The 20,317-nt window shown below is 42.9% G+C and overlaps 1 protein-coding gene across 2 annotated transcripts in view; it reads right to left on the bottom strand.

The window, feature by feature from the left end:
- The window catches only part of LOC105498180 (signaling lymphocytic activation molecule family member 1), a 36,924-nt gene that overhangs the window by 9,354 nt on the left and 7,253 nt on the right, over nucleotides 1-20,317 (bottom strand). The window contains exons 2-5 of one of the 2 annotated variants that reach the window (XM_011770085.3): nucleotides 17,793-18,131; nucleotides 15,581-15,865; nucleotides 4,683-4,772; nucleotides 51-124 (exon numbers count right to left, since the gene is read on the bottom strand). In XM_011770085.3, the coding sequence (XP_011768387.1) occupies nucleotides 51-124; nucleotides 4,683-4,772; nucleotides 15,581-15,865; nucleotides 17,793-18,131 (788 nt within the window). The remainder of the gene's footprint in view (nucleotides 1-50; nucleotides 125-4,682; nucleotides 4,773-15,580; nucleotides 15,866-17,792; nucleotides 18,132-20,317) is intronic. The other variant, XM_011770087.3, reaches the window with a different exon arrangement.

The raw sequence follows: 20,317 nt of genomic DNA, 5'->3' as shown, positions 1-20,317 counted from the left end.
ATCCTATAGGAAAGAGGACAGGTTCATCTCAAACAAAATATAGAACTTACACCTGGTTTCTGGACTTGGGCATAGATTGTAAGGCTTTTTTTTTCCACTGTTGTCTGGTAATGGTCCGTTTTACCTGGTGAAAAGAAACCATAATGGTTATCTCCCTCTGGTCCCCAGCAGGAGCTCCTTACTCAGAACTGTCTGGTCTTTACTGTCTTTTGCATACCCACTTTCCCCAAGGGTACAATAGAAACAAAGCCCTGAGTCCCAACCTGCCTGCATATTTGTCGTATTGTCTTAAGTTAGTTACTTGATCACTCTCGGCCTATCTGTGAAATGGGATTTGAAATACCTGCCTTGTGGGGCTGTTGTGATAATTAAATGAGATACCACTTGTAAAGTGTTTAGAATATTGCTTGATGCATAACAAATGCCCAATATGCATTAGGTGTTTTTCTCATTGGTGTCCCATTCAATTACTTTAATCTCTGTTGTTCAATGTGCATATCTGGTCTCCTAATAGGATTCCAAGTTCTTTGAGGGCAGGGCTAGTTGTTTATACCTGTTTTATATTTTCCAGCTGGTAGTATGTTGCTTCACTCGCAGCTTTCTCACCTCCCTATTTCTGGGGGAATTGATGTGTGGGAGGTAAGGGTGGGGGGACATGTAAGAGGGATGTTCCAACTGGGACTGTTTAGAAAACAAAGCAACAATGTCTTTCTGTTGCCCAGCCTCTGGAAATTTTGCTCAGGGCCTAGGGTCTCTGGAAATTAATAAGTTGCAGAACATTTTAATTGTTAGCCAATTTTAAAAGGCTTTCTTTTTAAATTATAGGAGTAATTTATTCTCATCATAAAATAAAAATTGCGAAGAAATATATAAAAAGTATAAATCCCCTTCCCCCATTAACCAACCCAATTTCATCCCCAAAAGAAACCATATTTCTCAATACCTGTGAAAAGAAGTGGGGAAAAAAGAGAAGAAACCATTTTTAAACATTTGATGTATATCCCTGTAGATCAGCTCTGTGCAACATAACTTTCTGAGATGATGGAAATGTTCCATATCTGCAATGTCTAATACAGCTTACAGACACAGGGCTATGGAGCACCTTAACTGTGACTAATGCCACTGAATTTTAAATTTTATTTAATTCAAATTAATTTAAATTTAAAAAGCCACATGTGGCGAGTGACTACCATATTAGACAATGCAGTTCTGGATATTTGCTATACTTATATAGGCTTTTTTTTTTTTTTTTTCACACAAATGGTGTCATTCTGCACACACTTCTCTGTAACTTGATCTTTGCACTTAAAATGTCTTGACGCTAGGCCAGGCGCAGTGGCTCACGCCTGTAATCCCAGCACTTTGGGAGGCCGAGGCGGGCGGATCACGAGGTCAGGAGATCGAGACCATCCTGGCTAACATGGTGAAACCCCGTCTTTACTAAAAATATAAAAAATTAGCCGGGTGTGGTGGCGGGTGCCTGTAGTCCCAGCTACTCGGGAGGCTGAGGCAGGAGAATGGCATGAGCCCGGGAGGTGGAGCTTGCAGTGAGCCAAGATCGCGCCACTGCACTCCAGCCTGGGCAACAGTGAGACTCCGTCTCAAAAAACAAAAACACAAAACGAACAAACAAAAATGTCTTGACACTTTTCATGCTGGCACAGTAGACCTATCTCATTCTCTCTAAAGTTGCACAGTATCCTTTGTATACATCATGCGGCAGTAAGGATGGTGAGAAAGTGGCAAACTGAACCATGGAGGTTTATTATGGGCAAAGTCCAAGCAGAAGCAATGGAGGCTAGACCCAGAGGAAATCACAGCCTTTAGGATAGACTTATTTTAACACCAGTTAATTTATTCTCTTAAAAAACTGGGCTGGGCACAGTGGCTCATGCCTGTAATCCCAGCACTATGGGAGGCTGAGGTGGGCAGATCACGAGGTCAGGAGTTCAAGACCAGCCTGGCCAACATGGGGAAACCCTGTCTCTACTAAAAATACAAAAATTAGCCAGGCGTGTGGCACGCACCTATAATTCCAGCTACTCAGGAGGCTGACACAGAAGAACTGATTGAGCCCAGGAGACGGAGGCTGCAGTGAGCCGAGATCATGCCATTGCACTCCAGCCTGAGTGACAGAGCAAGAATCTGTCTCAAAAAAAAAAGGAAAAAAAAAAAGGCACGTCTCTGAGGAAATAGCATTTTTAGAAGAGGCACATTTTTCTTTGGAAGGGAAAGGCCCAGTGTGTATGTGGTGAGCATGGTGGAATGTGCTGCGTGAGGGTGTGGGGAGTCTTGGGGAGGAAATGTGGGGCAGCCACTGATGAAGTTCCAGGAATTCAAGGAAAATCAACATGGGATTTTTTTTGCATGGGTATGAGTACGGTGTGCCTAGTGGTTTCAACTTCACTTTTTGGTCAGAGTTGATTCTGACTGAGGAGTGTGTGTGTGTGTGTGTGTGTGTGTGTGTGTGTGTGTGTAAAATGGAGGGGAGGACTCAAGAAGCAGTTGGAGGTAGCAGAGGAGGTGCAAGTTAGTCCTTTCAAGTGTTTGCAAAGTAAGACATGCCTGCCCAGCACTCTCCTAGGTGCTGTAGTGGCTACAAATAGAGTAGAGAACAGACTACAGTACTCAAAGACTTTCAGTATTACAGGTCAGCTCAGACTCAAATGTAGAACTGGGAGGACAGTCCTAAATGGTCAGACAGATGGAAGAGGTGAGGTTGATTGTTGCTGCTTAAAAGGATCATTGGACCAAGATAATTTAGTCTCAGATTATTTTCCCCAGTGCAAGAACAGGTTTTTAGGAGTAAGCTCAACTCAACTACAAGTCACCAAGGTCTTAGGCTCTAATGAATAAGTCTTGGCCTTAAAATTAGAACATCTACATTGTAGCCATCATAAGCTGCATGGCATTGGACAAATCACATCATCTCAGTGGGTCTTTTCTCTTACCATAACTGAAACATGAGGGTGTAGAGTATCTAATATCCTTTTCAGTTCTTACCTGAAGCATAAGTCTTATGTTACCATGATTTAAAATATTTTAAATCTGTTCTAGGTATTGTTTCCAGATGCTTCTAGTGCAGCCTCTCCTGGTCATAGCACTTAAACATTGCCATTTTAACTCATCTACACTAAGAGATTTGTCTGTCTATCTATCTATCTATCTATCTATCTATCTATCTATCTATCTATCACCCATCAATGGGAACCACTGTGTTCAGTGTTTTCTGTGTATTGATACCAATCTTCACCACAATACCATGAAATACTTAATATTACCCCCATTTTGCAGATGAGAAGTTAAGTCATTTGATCACACAGCTTGTCAGTAGCAAAATCTACATCTGAATGTAAGTTTATTTAATGCCTATACCCATATTCTTAATCAATGTATTCTCCTGGACATGAAATTGCCAAAGAGTCCATTGAAAAGCCTTCAGCATCAGGCTGCATTCTGATGATTATATCATTAGAAGCTGCCAATAAAATTTCTTTAGCAAGGTTTTGTGAAAGGTACAGCAACTAAATATAAATTTTACCACAAGTTGGAGGCAGAGTTTTGTGTGTTGCTAACTTACGAGGGACAAATGGTAAATGGGGATGAGGTGAGGATGGGTATGTGTGTTGGGAAAGGTAGTGGGGAAGTGTGGGATGGGGAGAACTATTCCCTTAGAGCATAACCATGTGATAAGCCAAGTGTAGTTGAGGAAAGAGTATGGCGTAGGATCCCAGCAATTTTGCTAGGTAGGTAATGTGGATAAGTTCAGTTCAGTTTTCTCATCCTGAACATCCAAAAATCTCACTATTTCCTTATAGTACAAGCTAAATGTAATTGCCCTACCCCCAGCCCGATAGGCTGTCAACCTAATTTCTATCTGAATCATGCATCCCTCCTGCCTGGCTAACTCTTAGATGGAGGAAATGAGACACAAGTAGGTCGCTGTGCTATGATCTAGATTTTTTTATATAAGCAAAACCAACATCAGAGTGCTGAGGTAAGGGCTTTTCTAAGAAGGTTGCATGTAGATGACATTGATCTACTTGAGAATGAAATCAGTCATCAGCTCAGTGTTCTGAGGACCAAGTTCTATTTTACCATCGGAAGGCAGCCAGGGCATCTGTCCTGGTCTTGGGTCAGGACATTTTGACTCCAGTATTAGTTGGTAGTAGTCAAGGTGGCTGAGGGGAGCACAATGCCCTGAGATATTGAATCATAGGGACATTTGGAAGAGAGGACAGGGGATGGTACCTCTAGGCACTTAAACTGCAGGGGAATAATTGTGCCTTATTGGTTTCATTCTAACCTTGGTGACTTTTTGGATGAGATCCAAGAATTTTCTGAATTCTGTTCCCAGTGAATACTCTTAAACCTCTTGTACATTTCTTCAGCATTACCTTGACAGCAGTGGAGTCACACTAAACTGAAATTATATGAATAATGTCTCTCACATTAGAAACCTGTGGCTCTTCTATTTCTCTCCATAGACTAGTAGAGGGGATCAAGGCATGTTGAATTAGACTGAAATAAGCAAGGTCCCAGGATATGTTTATCTACTATTTTTGCAAAGGTGGCCCCATGCAGAAAACCAAAGTGGTGAGAGCAAGTCCGAGCCTGTGGGGAGAGGTCCCCTGCTTACCACAGAGAGTGTGATAAGAATCTCTTTATTGCCAGACACCTACCTCTTTTTCTCAACTGTAGTATTACCACCATGATGAGAATCATGATGGCACCCCCTAACAGCCCAGCATACATTGCCCATGGCTTTGTTTCTGGAAAAAAAAAAGAAGTCAAAGAGCAATCTCAAAAGTATTCTGAGCTTAAAAACATCCTACATGAAAGTGGGATAACGGAGCCTCATGTTCTATTTCTGCATTCTCTCCCAAGGGAGATGTTTGTTTTCATGGTTTTAGAGATCAGCTTTAGACCACTGAAAATTTTTGTGTCTGTTTTCTTATTCTAATTTCTTTCACTATACTTTCACATTCTTAATTTCATAAAGATTTTTCTATCCAAATGCTTTATTTTTAACTCAACTACCACATATCTAAAATTAAATTATCTTCATCTCTCCTAAGTCAATCTCTCTGCCCAGTTTCTCCATCTTAAGATTGCTAATGTGTCCTGTATCCATTTTGGGTAAAGAGAACATAATGGTTCCATGTGCCGTCCCTGTGAATTCACACTATTCTCATGAGACCCTGGGAGGAAGAAAGATTTACTTATCTATTTTAAAAATAAACACAATAGTGCTATTGCTGTCCTTTCATGAAAATAACTGTGTTGAACCCAGCAGACCTGAACTGAATGGAAAGTATTTAGTCTTTCCTCTAAATCATCTTCATGTTTAAAATTAGCCTGAGAACTAATCATCAAGGCTCAAAATCAGAAAGAAAACTTGTATTGCTTTCTCTCCTTTACCCACTTTATCAAATTCTTTTGAACTAGGAGCAACACTTTGAAAAACAGTGAATGAGAACTATTGTCCCCAGTAAACAAGACATGTAGCTCAATAAGATAATAATGAACAATTATTGAACATTTGCAACGGGCCACATATTTTTAGTGCATCACGTATACTGACATATTTAATCCTCACAATAATCTTACAAGGTAGGTACACTCATTACTCCCATTTTATGGAGAAGGAAAACAGCCTGGAGAACCTCAAGAACTAGAGCTTGATTTAGGAGTAGAAATGTGGGTGAATACTAAAGACAGAATTCTTGGAGAGTCAGAGAGACTTATGGGCTTGGGAAAAGTTACACCAGGGTAATGAAACAGTGGGGACCAAGCTGAAGCACTAGAGTTCTAAGTAGAATATTCGCACTAAGTTTCTAAATAGAGTAACACCAGATGCTAACATTAATGTGTAAGGGAAACTTATGAGGATGATTGTGGAATAAGCCTGCTTGTTGTTGAACCTGTGATGAATTTGTGGGGCAGAAATTGAAAGAAAAATCGTTGGGTTCCAAAGGAACAGAATCATGGTGGCCAATAGCCTGAACTTTGTGTTTCATCAGCCTATGGAACTGATTCATGGTGGCCCCAGGCTACACTCCATACTCTCCTTCCTGCTGCACCCTAAGCTGTCCACCATGCCTGCCCAGCCTTGATGCCCAGGCCAATCTTCCTTTCTTTCTGTCACCTTTCCTGACCATCCCAGCTCTTGTTCTTCCCTCTCCCTTGGACTGCTGCAGCACCAGTGGTTTATGTCATGTATCCTAGAACCTGAGTTTTGGCAACATCATCTTTACCATGGAGACCATTTTCAGTGATGTTATTTGGAGCCAGATAGATAGGTTCATATTGTGGGTCTACCACTTGATAGCTCTGTGACTACAGATAAGCTACTCATACCCTCTGTGGCTTCAACTTCCTCATCTGTAAAATGAGCATAACAATAAGTTCACAGTGTTGTTCTGAGAAACCCATGCAGTAACGTATGGAAAATGCCCAGAGCAATGTCTGGAATCCATCATGTGGTCAGTAAGTGTCAAACACAATCAGATGTTTACAGAGTCGACCAAAGATATAGACAGTCTCAATGAATTCATAAAATGCATCCCACAAGATCCAAAGGGGTCTCCAGCCTGATAGCTGACCAGAAGTTGTCTTCTGGGTTTGAAAAGATTCTTTTTTTCCTTGGGCCTTTCATACATCAAGTTAGCCCAAGGAATCTTACTGAACTGACTTTGCAAACACCTTGGTTATAGGTTCTGTCCCCTAAATTAAATGTTTTAATTTTGCCAGATACCAACTTCAACAGTCATATGCTCTGATTAAAAAAAAAGTTAAGGGACAGGCAGAGAGTTCTGAATTTGTATAAAGCATGACATTTGGAATCATTGTTGATGCTGGAGGAAGGAGCAGCTCCACTCTGAGTGACTTATGGTCACTGAGAACCCTCTGCACAGGAGTGTGTGTGTGTGTGCGTGTGTGTGTGTGTTTGAGAGAGATTGATCCATTCAAGGTTTATGATATTGACACCAGGAACCACTGGAGAAATCACTCTAATACTAGGATAAGAAGGAAAGCCAATAGCCTGAACTTTGTGTTTCATCAGCCTATGGAACTGATTCAGCAAACCATTACAGTAGCACTTACTATTTTGACTAGTTCCTCTTTCTTCTTCTATCATAGATACTTTGGGAACTTCCAATACAACAGTTGATTTGAGAAGAAACACCACCACCATTTATATCATTTTAAAAGATAATATTTCTCTCCAATTTCACTTGAGATTAAAAAAATAAAACCAACAGACAAAGTAGTACCTCTGAACTGGAAAATAATATGACAAAACTGCATCAGTAATGCCTGGCGAGTCAGCCTCCTGTCCCTCGCGCCTGATGTTGGTTGCTCTGCTGCCCACCAACTCACAGGAACTAACGATGACTGGGCGCGGCACCAAGGCTTCAGGATGAGAACGCCAGCCCTCTCTATCTTTTCTAGGGTCTTAAGAGGATGAAAGCAATCTGCTACCTTTGTCCTATGACAAGCATCTGCCAGTCCATCTAGATCTGAGAGACAAGTTGGCCACAGTCCTGAAAAATATTTTATAAATTCTAGTTTTTTTTTCTAATCTTTGGATACAAATAAAAACAATAGACTTTTTAACCTTAAGGGAATTATAATATAGTGCTTATTTCACCCAATGCACTAATTTTATTTTGAGGACACTGAGACTCAGACAGGAGTATCTAGAATCATAGAAAAAGTCAGTAGCAGAGCTGAATAAGATGGGAACTACAGATTTTGTGGTTTGTGCTTTAGCCTCTGGAGATGGGGTCCCCATAAAGAAGGCAGTAGTGATGTGATGTCAAAGCTCTTTTGACTCAAACCTTTTGAGTCAAAAGCCGTCTGAGCAGCCAACCCATCCTTTATCATCCTCCATCCAGTGCATGCTCATTCCTGGTCCTAGGCTACACCCCATACTCCCCTTCCTGCTGCACCCTAAGCTGTCCACCATGCCTGCCCAGCCTTGATGCCCAGGCCAATCTTCCTTTCTTTCTGTCACCTTTCCTGACCATCCCAGCTCTTGTTCTTCCCTCTCCCTTGGACTGCTGCAGCACCAGTGGTTTATGTCATGTATCCTAGAACCTGAGTTTTGGCAACATCATCTTTACCATGGAGACCATTTTCAGTGATGCTATTTGGAGCCAGATAGATAGGTTCATATTGTGGGTCTACCACTTGATAGCTCTGTGACTACAGATAAGCTACTCATACCCTCTGTGGCTTCAACTTCCTCATCTGTAAAATGAGCATAACAATAAGTTCACAGTGTTGTTCTGAGAAACCCATGCAGTAATGTATGGAAAATGCCCAGAGCAATGTCTGGAATCCATCATGTGGTCAGTAAGTGTCAATTACTTCTGCTAGCCTCAATTCTCCAAATAGTTGCTAGGTTCTAGGAGGCCAGAGAACATCTCTTACACTACTTTAACAGCTCTCTTAGTACTCAGTACATAATAGAGTCTCAGTAAATTCTTGTTGATTGATTGGAAAGACAAGAAAATGAGTTTGATCTCAAGTCCAAAGGAGTCTCTTCACCGGTGTCCAGAGATGATTCAGTCCCATCTGTTCTTTACTTATGACTTAGTTTCCCTATCTGTATAGTAGGCCCAAGTATTTTTACACTTGATGCTCATCCATTTGTTGCTATTTTCTAATTATATTTACATGGAAATCAAATGTCAGAGACTCCATGCTCTTAGGAATTTGGATAAATATGAAAAAAAGTGCTACTATTACAGTTTGTTCAGGTCAAGCTGCACGTGATTTCTGTAATTTCTGGAAGTAATTTCCTTGTGGTTCTCTAAGTCTTTGCTCGTATAACTCTGCTAGCTCTACTCTGTGCTTCCTTGGGTGCAAAGTTTAGTCCTTTCGTCAGTGATATGGTTTGGCCATGCCCCCACCCAAATCTCACCTTGAATTGTAATAATCCCCATGTGTCAAGGGTGGGGCCAGGTGGAGATAATTGAAACATGGGGTGGTTCTCCTGTGTTGTTCTCACGGTAGTGAATAAGTCTCACACGATCTGATGGTTTTATAAATGGAGATCCCCTGCACAAGTTATCTTGCCTGCTGCCATGTAAGACGTGATTTTGCTCCTCATTCACCTTCAACTACGATTGTGAGGACTCCCCAGTCATGTGGAACTGTGAGCCAATTAAACTTCTTTCATTTATAAATCCTCCAGTCTCAAATATGTCTTTATTGGCAGGATGAGAACAGACTAATACGATCAGTTTCCACAAACAAACCAAAAAACTTTTTTTAAAAAACCTACACCAGTAATTTTGTGGGCTTAAGCTCTCTACTGAAGATTGAAGGCTCCCAGGAAGCAAATTCCATTGTGAACCAGGCAGCTTTCACCACCCAGCAGGCTCAGACCCTCTCTTTCTCTTCCCATTTCTGCACAAGCATCATCTTCCTCCATTCTCATACAGAGCCATCCAACCCACACCCAGATTCCTCGGGGGTCTCCACCTGCCTTCTAGCATTTATTAAGGTACTATCCTAAACAAATATGATTCCTTTTCGAAGAGGAATTCTAGTAGCAGTTCCTTGATTATAATGTGTTTCTTTAAATATTATATTTTTCTACCTAGTAAGATGTAGAAGTCCCACTTTGATTGCAAATTCCATGAAGGTAGGCCCTGTACCTTATTCTTTATTTGTATCCTCCATTCCACCTGAAACAATATAGGGCAGGAAGGAACTCAATATGCACTCGATGAACTAAGTTAGATTAAATTAGAGTCCACAAAAATGGATCTGGAAAAAGACTGTCATGTGCCTTTCTGTTTAAAAATTACCAGAAGGAATGCAGGGTCACCTGCTGAATGGCCCAAGGCAGGAATCAAAGGGAAGGAGCAGTGACCCACTTGGCTTATACTTTACAGTGACAAGATGGAGCCAGGAGGCAAGTGTGTGTCTGTGCCATCGGCGCTTCACCTGTGCTCCCATTTTCAAACCACCATTTCCTGTGGCAGAAGCTCCAGCTCTTCTTCTCTTTGCTCAGTCATGTGGGGAGGCCTCTCTGGATGGTGATGCTGAGAAATCAAAGTTGTCCTGGGGTCCGCAAGCTCCTGTCTCCTTCATTCACAAAGAAATGCTACCTGAACATTTCTGAACCAGAGGTTTGGAACTCCCCCTACTCCCAAGGCTCTTAGAGGCAACTGAGCAGGTTGGTCAAGAACTCACATGCCATTTGGGAAGAGTACTTTGCTGGAGTCTCCACCCTGGGCCCTCCCCACCTATTGGCTGTGGTTTAAACGTGATAACTTGGCAGACAGTCACACCTCCAAGGAAAAAGCCAGAGGGCTTTTTTTTTTTCTTGTCTCTTTAAGTCTGTTGTCACAGAAACACAAAAGCGTCTCCCTCTCTCTCTCTCTCTCTCTTCTCAAGTCCCCAAATCTTATTTTTTGTGTTTTTTTAGGGAAGATGAAGAAGAAAACTAAAAAGAATCTGAGAAACAAATGTAGTTCACCCAAGCGATACTGCGATGTTAGCCTAACGGTGGGAGCATGCCGGATCTCCTTCCTGCCTTTCATGTGGTTCTGTCAGCAAAGGCTGCCATCTTCAAGAGATACATTCTTGTTCGTGGCAGTTTCCATTCAGAACTGGGGGTGGGGAAGGACGCTCGTGAACCATATACTAATTTAAGTTCTGGGGCCATCCAAGTGAACATTTTACAGAGTTCACAGCTTCCAGAAAAATCCCTCATAACCAGTATTGCAGAGGCTACTAGCTCCAGTGCGATTTCGCTCATGCTTTCGTGGTAATATGAGTCTTTTCTGGGCGTGTAGCTGCTCAGCTAGGAGCTATGTGTCTCAGCTTCCCTTGTAGCGGGTGTGGCCCCATTACCAGGCTCTGGGCTGTGTGAAGTTTTCCGGTTTTTTCTTTCCACCATTGTTGCTACGCTCGCTAAATTGGGAAGACCCTAGAGAGAGACCTGTCTTTGTGCTTGGAACATCTACGTGACTCGGAAACAATGGGAACTCCCTATTTGAAGAAATGACCTTGTTAGAAAGGGGAAGCCTCCGAGCTCACTGGCAGGCGTCAGCCTTTTCTTTTACCGAGCTAACTCAGACGTGCTGAGCCAGCGTTTTGCTGATCTACTGAAAAAGATCCTCTCTTCAAGATGAGCTTCCAGGGGCATTCCTTTTTAGATTCCTTCATTCTAGCACAGCCATATCTATTTCAGAATACAGTCATTGAGGACGGCAGCAAGTCACACACTGTCCAGAGCTGACCCACATCCACTGGCTTCACATGACCTAGCCAGAGTACTTCATAGCACCCTAGGATTTGGACTTTGCAATAAAGATGCTTCATCATGATAGACATTAAAACACTGGAATGGCAATTGGAACAAGGATGAATGCATGACCTGAACAAATGTCACTTAAAGAAAAAGATTTCATGGAACATACAACTTTTTGCATGGTTTCACTTAAGTGAGTCCTGTCAAGAGACAGTGCTCACATCACATTGCATTCTGTCTCATCACATCATTAACCGCTGTGAGATTTTCATTAATGAAAATGAAAAATGTCTTAATATCACTGTCCTGTTGACAGATGGCGAAGCAACCTCTAATAAACCCTCAGACCCCACCCTTTCATCCCAAGACTGGGGTTTCCCTTTGTATGCCCTAGGAAAAAAGTCTTTGTTAACTGACAGTTGCTGCTTTGGCTCGGGTCTCATCATTTTGATGGATGACTGCAATAATGGCCCCCAGGAACTAGTTTCTCTTTCTTCCCCTTCTTCCCTGCCCCCGTCTGTTCTCAATACTACTGGAGTTTCTCTTTGAAAAGCAAGACTGATGGTGTCACTCCTCTGTCTAAAACTCTTTATTAGTTCCTATCATCTACAAGATAATACAGAGCAAGACCCAGCTGTATCTGCTCCTGCCTCTGCCTGGAATGTCTTTCATCAGCTTGGGTAATTTCTACTTATTTTTAAAACCTAGTTTATGTCACATCCTCTGGGATGCTCTCTCTAATCCCCCGAGACAGTGTTAATAAAGGATCATGTCTTTTTTATCTTTGTGTACTTGGCCCCTAGCACAATGCTGGAATATAGTAGAGCTTCAGTAAGTGTTTTGTCAAATTAAGTGCCGTGTTTTAAGAATTGGTAGTATGCATTATTCATTTGCACACACAAATCAACGTACTAATAAAATTCTGTTTTCAGTATTTAGGCAACCTGGTATACTGCGAAGGGCAGGCCACAAACCAGCTGTGTGATCTGGTTCCGAGGCAGGGAAGGTCTGGTCACCTATCCCTGCAGGCTGGCAGGGCGGGGAGGAGGCATCTCTACTTGTATTACATGTTGAATTGTGTTTCCCCAAATTCATATGTTGATTTCCTTAAACTACGGCCTTATTTGGACATAGGGTCTTCACAGAGTTAATTGAGTAAAACTGAGGTCATTAGGGTGATGCTATGGGTTGAATTGCATCTCCCCTCCCCCAAATTTCTATGTTGAAGCTCTAACGCCAAAGACCTCAGAGGCAGGGTCTTTAAAGGTTATTAAGTTAAAATGAGGTCATTAGGGTGGTCCCTAATCTAACCTGACTGGTGTCCTTATAAGAAGAGGAAATCTGGACACACAGACACCAGGAAAAAGAGAGAGAGACCGGGGTGTGAGCACACAAAGGAAAGGCCAGGTGAGGACACAGTGAGAAGGTAGCCATACGCAAGCTTAGGAGAGAGGCCTCAGAAGACCCCAAACCTACCAACACCTTGACCTCAAACTTCCAGCCTCCAGAACTGGGAGAAAAATAAATTTCTGTTATTTAAACCACCCAATCTGTTGTACTTTATTATGGCAGCCCTAGCAAACTGAGAGAGGTGGGCCCTAATCCAATATGACTGGTGTCCTTATGAGAAGAGAAAATTTGGACACAGAAATACACGTAGAGGGAAGATGATATGAAAAGACAAGGGAAGACAGTCATTTACAAGCCAGGGAGGGAGAGGGGCCTGGGAGAGATCTTTCTCTCACAGCCCTCAGAGAAAAACAATCCTGCTGACACCTTGACTTTAGATTTCTAGCCTCCAGAACTGAGAGCCAACACATTTTGATTGTTTAAGTCACTCAGTGTGTGGTCCTTTGTTACAGCAGCCTTAGCAAACTCATACACAGTGGCAAGCCTCTATTTGCAGTTCTTATTGACACACACACTGAATCAAGGACTGTTGACTCTGGGAGGGACTTCACTTGTTCGCCCTTTTCATTTTACTGAGGATGAAACAGAGACCCAAGAGAGGGAAACGGCTAGATAGTTCTCTTACAAACCGAGCCAAGATCCTGACAGGGCCCTTCCTATGGTGCCAGGTTTCTACTGCTTCCTGTCCCTCCACTCCTGACAAGAACCTGCTTCCTACTCAGTAAATCTGGTTCCTGCTGGTGCATTCTTGGTCCTCAGAGTGGCTTAGATGGGTAAGTCCATCTTCACATGTTTTCTTAGAACGTTCTGAGCTGAGTGCCCTTAGTGTAAGCTTTATGGTCCACCAACACTTTGGTATGCACTAATAAATTCTTTTTAAACTACATTGAGGAGCATGAAGAAAGTTTTGCCCCTTTTTTGGGATAGGCCAGGGTAAAATACTCAGTGCCCTGTCTTTGTACTCTAATAGGGCAGCTATACCCAGAAATGGCTGTGCTGAGGTAAGGGTTACTGCTTCCTCATTTAACATTAAAAAATACTTTGTATTTATGTAGTTTTTAAAATAAAAATTACATTTCATTATGGTTTATAAGGCATTTTAAGTGCATTATCTCTTTCACTAATGCCTATGAGGCTTCCAGAATCGGAAGGTCTAGCTCCATCACTTGCTCTGTGTGTGACCTTACTTATAACGATATTATAGCTTTGTTTCCTCATCTGTGAAATGGGGATACTAATACTATCTATATTATTTTGTTGCTGTGAAGATTAACTGAAATGCCACATAACTGGCACATAGTAAACCGCAATGACCCACCAGTTGTTGTTATTTAGAGATGAAGAATCTAAATCTCAGAAGGGCAGAGGGACTTGATCTTGTAAGTAGAAAGGGCAGCATTGGCCCTAGGACTTCCAGGCCCACATTCTGTAAGTCACCCACTATGCTGCACTGCTTGCTTGTCCTGCCAGCACCTTCTAAATGACTATGGGTAGGCTGAGCGCTCTGAACTGGGGGGTAGCCTCTGAATGTGGTTTGTATGCAAGGTGGGCAAGCAGCCAGACATAGCCAGTAAGTGAGCAGACGGGGGACTCTGGCTATGAAATGTCTGGGGAGGAAACATGCAGGGGGTTAGACTCATTCAAGAACTCCCAGGGGCACACTGGAGGCCAGGTGGGATTTTCCCAGCAGTCCATCTGGGAATACTCCGGGGGAGTCTCTGTGACAGGCAGTGCTATGTGGAAGGGCATTACTTGGCTGAATTCCCCTGTCCCTCAACCACGACCACCTGGGAAAGCCCTCCACATGGACGCCATGGCTACTGTAGACAGAAGACCCATTGGAACGATTCCTATGTACCCCCCAGTGGATGCAGAGAGGAGAATGTCAGGGTTTAAGAAATGCCTTGCAGAGCAAGCACCCTGGTCTTACTGTCCCTGAACCTGCCTGAGGCAGGGACACAAGATCTGTTAGTAAAAAGGGCCTGTGTTCTATTCTGTATCCAAGTGGTTAAATGGGCTTACTTAATAAGTTCTGTCTTCCTTTTGCTGACAGAATAATGATGCTTTTCTTTCTAGAGGAAGAACAGTCAGAAGATGTAGGTTTAGGGGTTAACTGCACTATTTACAAGCCAAAGAAACTTGAGGAGGGTACTTAAATGCTATGAATGTCACTTTCCTTATCTGTAAAATGAAAGTAGAATAACACCTATCTGGCAAGGTTATTGTGAGGATCAAAAGAGATTATGCAGTTGAGAGTGTTTTGCTAATGATGAAGCGCTATGCAACTTATCATTATTCTTCAAACTTCACAGTCCAGGTCTTAGTCTCTCTTTCTGACTCCCCTGGTCCTGCTATGGGATTCACAGTCCATTCCATAAAACGAGGCCCTTAACTATATCCTGTGTTTCATTATTAAGCACATGTTTTACATCTTATCTTTACAATGAATTGTTAGAGAGGAGAGATCACATATCATATTTATTCACAATTTCTAACCAGGTAGGTGATCAATAAATACTAATTGATGGTGTAGAACTGCCCCAGCATTAGTGGAACATAGACTTGGGAGCCAGGCCCGCCCACCTGCACTCCCTCACCCAGCCAACCTTGCAGGTTGGAGCCAAAGCAAGAGGCAGAGAAGGCTACGCCTTGGAGACTTAGGCTCTGGCTCTGGCTCTATCACCTCCTGTTGGTTTCCTCAACTGTGAAATGAGCATAATAATGCCACCCTAGTCAATATGAGAGTGAGCTCACTAAATGCACATGGTAAACTTTTGCAAACTTTAAAGAAAATTGTTACTAAGGTGAATGCCATGACTGGGGAGCAATTGGGTCAGGTGAAGACTGAGCCCATGCTCATTAAGGTGGCACACAGGCTGCCACCAGTGTACTCACCTGAGTGGTCTGTCCTGCATCTGGGCCACGGGCTGAAGGTCTGGGAATTGTTGCTGATGGCGTTGCTCACAGTGCAGATATAGATATTGTCAGCATGCTGGGGGCCGAGGGTGAGGGACAGGAGGTGGGAGCTGTTGGCTGGGTGCAGTGGGTGGGTGCCTGCCTTTTCACTCCAGCTGTAAGCCACATGGTCCCCCTTCTCCACTGTGCAGCCCAGTATCAAGGTGCAGGTCCCGTTCTCCTGGGTCTTGTTTAACACTTTAATTTCTGGAGTGGAGACCTGCTCTGTCAGGAGTGGGAGGAAAGGAGCCATCACCGAAATGAACCCCTGGGAATTCTCACTTGACCTTTTTGTTAGAACAAAGTACAGCCTAATGGCATTTTCCCTCCCCCTCAGTGTGATTTATTTCTAGTGGGAAATCTACTGCTTCACACTGTCCATCATGCACCACTATATCCTTTCTAAGACCACCTTGGGATAAAATAAGAATCTGCTTCTTAGGCCCCTTCTACCAATATTGTTAGGGCTTCACTCACCTTTCCTGCTGTTCTTGACCTAGGTTGCTATTCTCCTGTCTCCTATCAATGGAGTTTGCTGTCAACTAAGCCACCATAGTTTTTAGTTGGCTTACGTTGTTACTTCCTAGACCTAAAAGAATGACTTTTTAGCGGTGAGATTTCATCTATACAGATGTGTGTGGGAGGGTGAGTGGGTGGGTGTGTAATAAGTGCTTTTGTGTGTCTGAGATAGGGATAGGTCCTCAAGTATAACCATAGGCCTCATCAATCTATCCCACTCTAAGGCCATGAAATAGGCCAGATGAAAGGTAAACTCTTGCTTATTTAGCAACTATTATAGGACAAGAGCAGTGCTGGTGTTTCACATTCATCATCTTTTTTAGTCTTCCCAACAATTATAATTCTAGTTGTAATTATTCCCATTTTATAGATGAGAAAGCCAAGTCCCAGGGAGGTGGAATGTCTTACATCTCACAGCTTCTAAGTGGCCAAGTTAAGATCTGAACCTAGGTCTATCTGACTTCAAAATCCAAACTCTTCCTTTGGCTTGAAAACAATGCCATGGTTGCAGAGACCACATTTTCCAAAGTAAGAATTTGATCACAAACTGTGACAAAAACAGGTAACATAGGAACCAAAGGATGGAATGTCTGGAATCCACACCGCTTTGGAAAATGCATCCTGTGCAGCCTCCATGCTCATGGCAGTCTTGCCCTGCAGTCACTGCTGGAAGTGACTCTCAGGTACCTGGGGGAGGGCCATGGGAATTCCGCAGGCACTGTTTGAAGGAAAGGGAATGCTGGCGCGAGGGAGGACTGGTGAAAGTATTGCTGCCTTCCCTCTAGAAATTTGAGAATTTCAAAGAAATGTTGGTTAGCTGGGAATTCCTGTCCCATCCCCAGAGATAAGGAAGTCATTTTGAAGAAGCAGGAAAGCCTCACGTGGCTATCAGGATCCCTGGGAATTCAGATGAGCCTCTGGGCCTAAGAGATGCAATCCCTGGGTGCACTCAAGAGGGACTGGTAGTTAAAGAGGCTCAAAAAAGCACTGGCCTTGGATTCAGGTGGACTTGGTTCCTAATTTAAGTACAGCAACTAAGAGACTTTATAACCAAAGCCTTTGTTTAAATGCCAAAAGGCACTTCTTCCACCAGGTAGGTGTGATCTGGTGCCAGAATGTAGGGCTTAACAAGTGGTATGTGGGCTGAATTTTAGCCTTCTTTATTCAGAACCCCCATTGCAGTGAAACACCTACACAAATGTGTGTAAATGGGCTAACCACTTCTAGTTAGATTTCACCGTCTTCACGTATGAGAGACTGGGTTTGATCTGTGATATTCAATTTCTTTTAATCAGAAAAAAAATTCTGTTTTCAAATAAAATATTACTTGCAAATCAAGATTCTTGGGGCTATAGGCCCTCCAGCCCACAGGTAGCTGGGCCCCTTTCCTTTGGGAAATGGGAGTAAGAGTAACTAATGCTTAATCAGCTATCATCAATGTGCAATTTGGAAAAAAAAAACAATTTCAACCTTTAAAACGTCTTCCATGCAGCAGGTTTAAATACCGTCAAACTAGAAGATCATTATAGTTACTTCCAACTCTGAATACCTTTGCTTTTAAGAGAGACCTGAATTCTTGGTCAAAGGAGCACCTTGGCCCTTTAGTGTGGACTGGGGAAGCCGCCATTATTACCATAAAGCCTCAACTGCAGGCAAAAGCGCTGAACTGAAACATTTTTCTCCAGGGTCATAAGGTACCATCCCTCATCTTCCTTCCTGCTTTCCCGGATCCCCAGGGTGAGATTCTCCAGATAAAACTTGTAGCGATCTCCTAGGTAACGTGGAGGGCCTGCTTCGGATGGATCAAGAGACACTATTTTGTTCTCGACACTGTTCTCCAGTGATTTTGCCATTGTGACGACAATGTGGATGCTTTTGTTCATGCTCTTATTTATCCTTTCATGTGTCAGGGGCAGCAGCACTTTGCTTCCCAACTGCCGGAGAATCTTTGGGCAGTTCATCATGTGCCCACCTGTGGGAGGGAGGAGAAGAGAGTCCCTTATTATTAAGGCCTTTAGATAACATCGTGTCAGCAGAACAGAAGGACAGACTGGAGGCTCTCCCCCTTCCTCTTGGGCTATCCCTGGGGCTGCCAAGTCCTTCATGGTCTATGAAGACTGCCATGAGGATCCCTACTATATTCTCAATATTTCAAAACTGTCAGTAGACAGCTTAAAATTACTTAGGATAGAGTTGTATAGAGTAACTAGAGCACTGGGTCTTTATCAACTCAGATTTAAGGTTCAGGCATCTAAAAAGCACAGAGAAGTTAAATGGCTTCCCTGACTAGTCAGTGGGAGTCAGGACTAGAATTCAGGTCTGTTAATTCCTCTACCAGGGTTTTATTCCACCATTGAATATACAGGATGAAGGACGGAGAGCAAATGAAAGTGAATCTGAGCTCATGAGCCCAGGAACCATTTCAGATCATGAGGAAAACAGAAAAATCTGAGGAATGTGGAGTCAAGAAAGGGTAAGCCCAGTGTTCAAACTGTGGAATTCTCTCTCTCTAAAACACCCTGAGATAGTTAATAATGTCGACAGTGAGATATTACTGTATTTTTCTCTTTCAAAAAAGCTGAGCCAACAAGATTAAAAAAAAAAAAAAAAGAGCCTTTCAAACCACTATAAGGGATCCTACTGCTGATTATTTCACACCTCCTCTCTCCTCAAACCCACAACCTGCCTTTCCCCCTCCTCTCTCATGTGACGACTTTGCTTTTTGTTTCACCGAAAAATAAAATGAAGAAACGAAAAGAGAACTTCCATTTATTACCACCACTAACTCAACTTACCTACTTGGATAGATGGTCTACATTCCCACGCAAGTGGAGCCTCTTCCCCCATGGAGCACTCACCTACTTCAAAGCTTTGTTTCGGCAATTGCCTCCATCCCTCACATTATCAGGTTTTTTTTACTAGGTTATTTCCATCAATACACAACATATAAACTTGTAGTTTCCTTTATATTAAAAATATCTCCCCTAATCCCAGGTCCATCCCCAGCTACCTCTCCATTTCTCTGTTTTCCTTTTCAGTAAAGTGCTTTAATGTGTGTTTATAGCTTATTTTCCCATTTCCAGACCCATTTTCCCTTGGACCCACTATAAACAGGTGTTCTTTCCTACTGCTCGCTGGACCCACCTTTGTCAAGGTCACTGTCTACTCCACGAAGCCAAGTCAAAGTTCCTATCTTACTTGCTTTCTCAGGGGTACTTGACATAGTTCATCCATCCCTCCTTGAAACGCAGTCATCATTTGGATCAGGGAACACCATACTCTCCCGGTTTTTCACCTATCCTATAAGCTGCCCCTGCTCAGTCTTCTTGGCAGGAGCCTTCTGTTCTTCCGGACCTCTAAATACTGGAGCATCCCAGTTCTCAGAGTTCTCATTCTCATCCACACCAATCCAGTTTCTCACCCAACTGCACAGTCTGACATATTTCTGGGATGCTACAGAGTTATATCTCCCAACCAAACCCTTCACTGCACTCCCAACTGCCTACACAAGATAGGACTTGGAGGTCTAAAGGGCATTTCAAACTCAGCAAACAAACTCTTGGTTCCAAAACACCTTCTGCAAACATTATAAGTCAGCCAATTTCTCAGGCCAAAACATTGGAAACATCCTTGACTCCTTTCGTTCTTGCATACTCCAAACTCAATTTTTTTTTTCTTTGAGTCCAAGTCTTGCTTTGTCACCCAGGCTGGAGTACAATGTTGCAATCTTGGCTCACTGCAACCTCTGCCTCCCAGGCTCAAGCAAGTCTCTTGCCTCAGCCTCCTGCGTAGCTGGGATTACAGGTGCCTGCCACCACGCCCGGCTAATTTTTTGTATTTTTAGTAGAGATGGGGTTTCACCATGTTGGCCAGGCTGACTTCGAACTCCTGACCTCAAGTGATCTGCCCGCCTCCGTCTCCCAAAGTGCTGGGATTACAGGCATGAGCCACTGTGCCCAGCCATACTCCACACTCATTTTAACAGCAAATCCTCCTGGCTCTGACTTCAAAATATGTCTGGTATCTGAACCCTTCGCACCTCCTGCATTTCCACCACATCATCCCAGGCCTGGTACTGCCGTCTTCTTCCAGCTGATCTCCCTGATAGAGTAATTTTTAAAAACTATGTCCTATTTTGTCTCTCTCCTGCTTTTAAAT

The sequence above is a fragment of the Macaca nemestrina genome, chromosome 1 (genome assembly GCF_043159975.1).
Source record: "Macaca nemestrina isolate mMacNem1 chromosome 1, mMacNem.hap1, whole genome shotgun sequence".
Classification (NCBI taxonomy): domain Eukaryota; kingdom Metazoa; phylum Chordata; class Mammalia; order Primates; family Cercopithecidae; genus Macaca; species Macaca nemestrina.
This window is presented reverse-complemented; position numbering and strand designations above follow the sequence as displayed.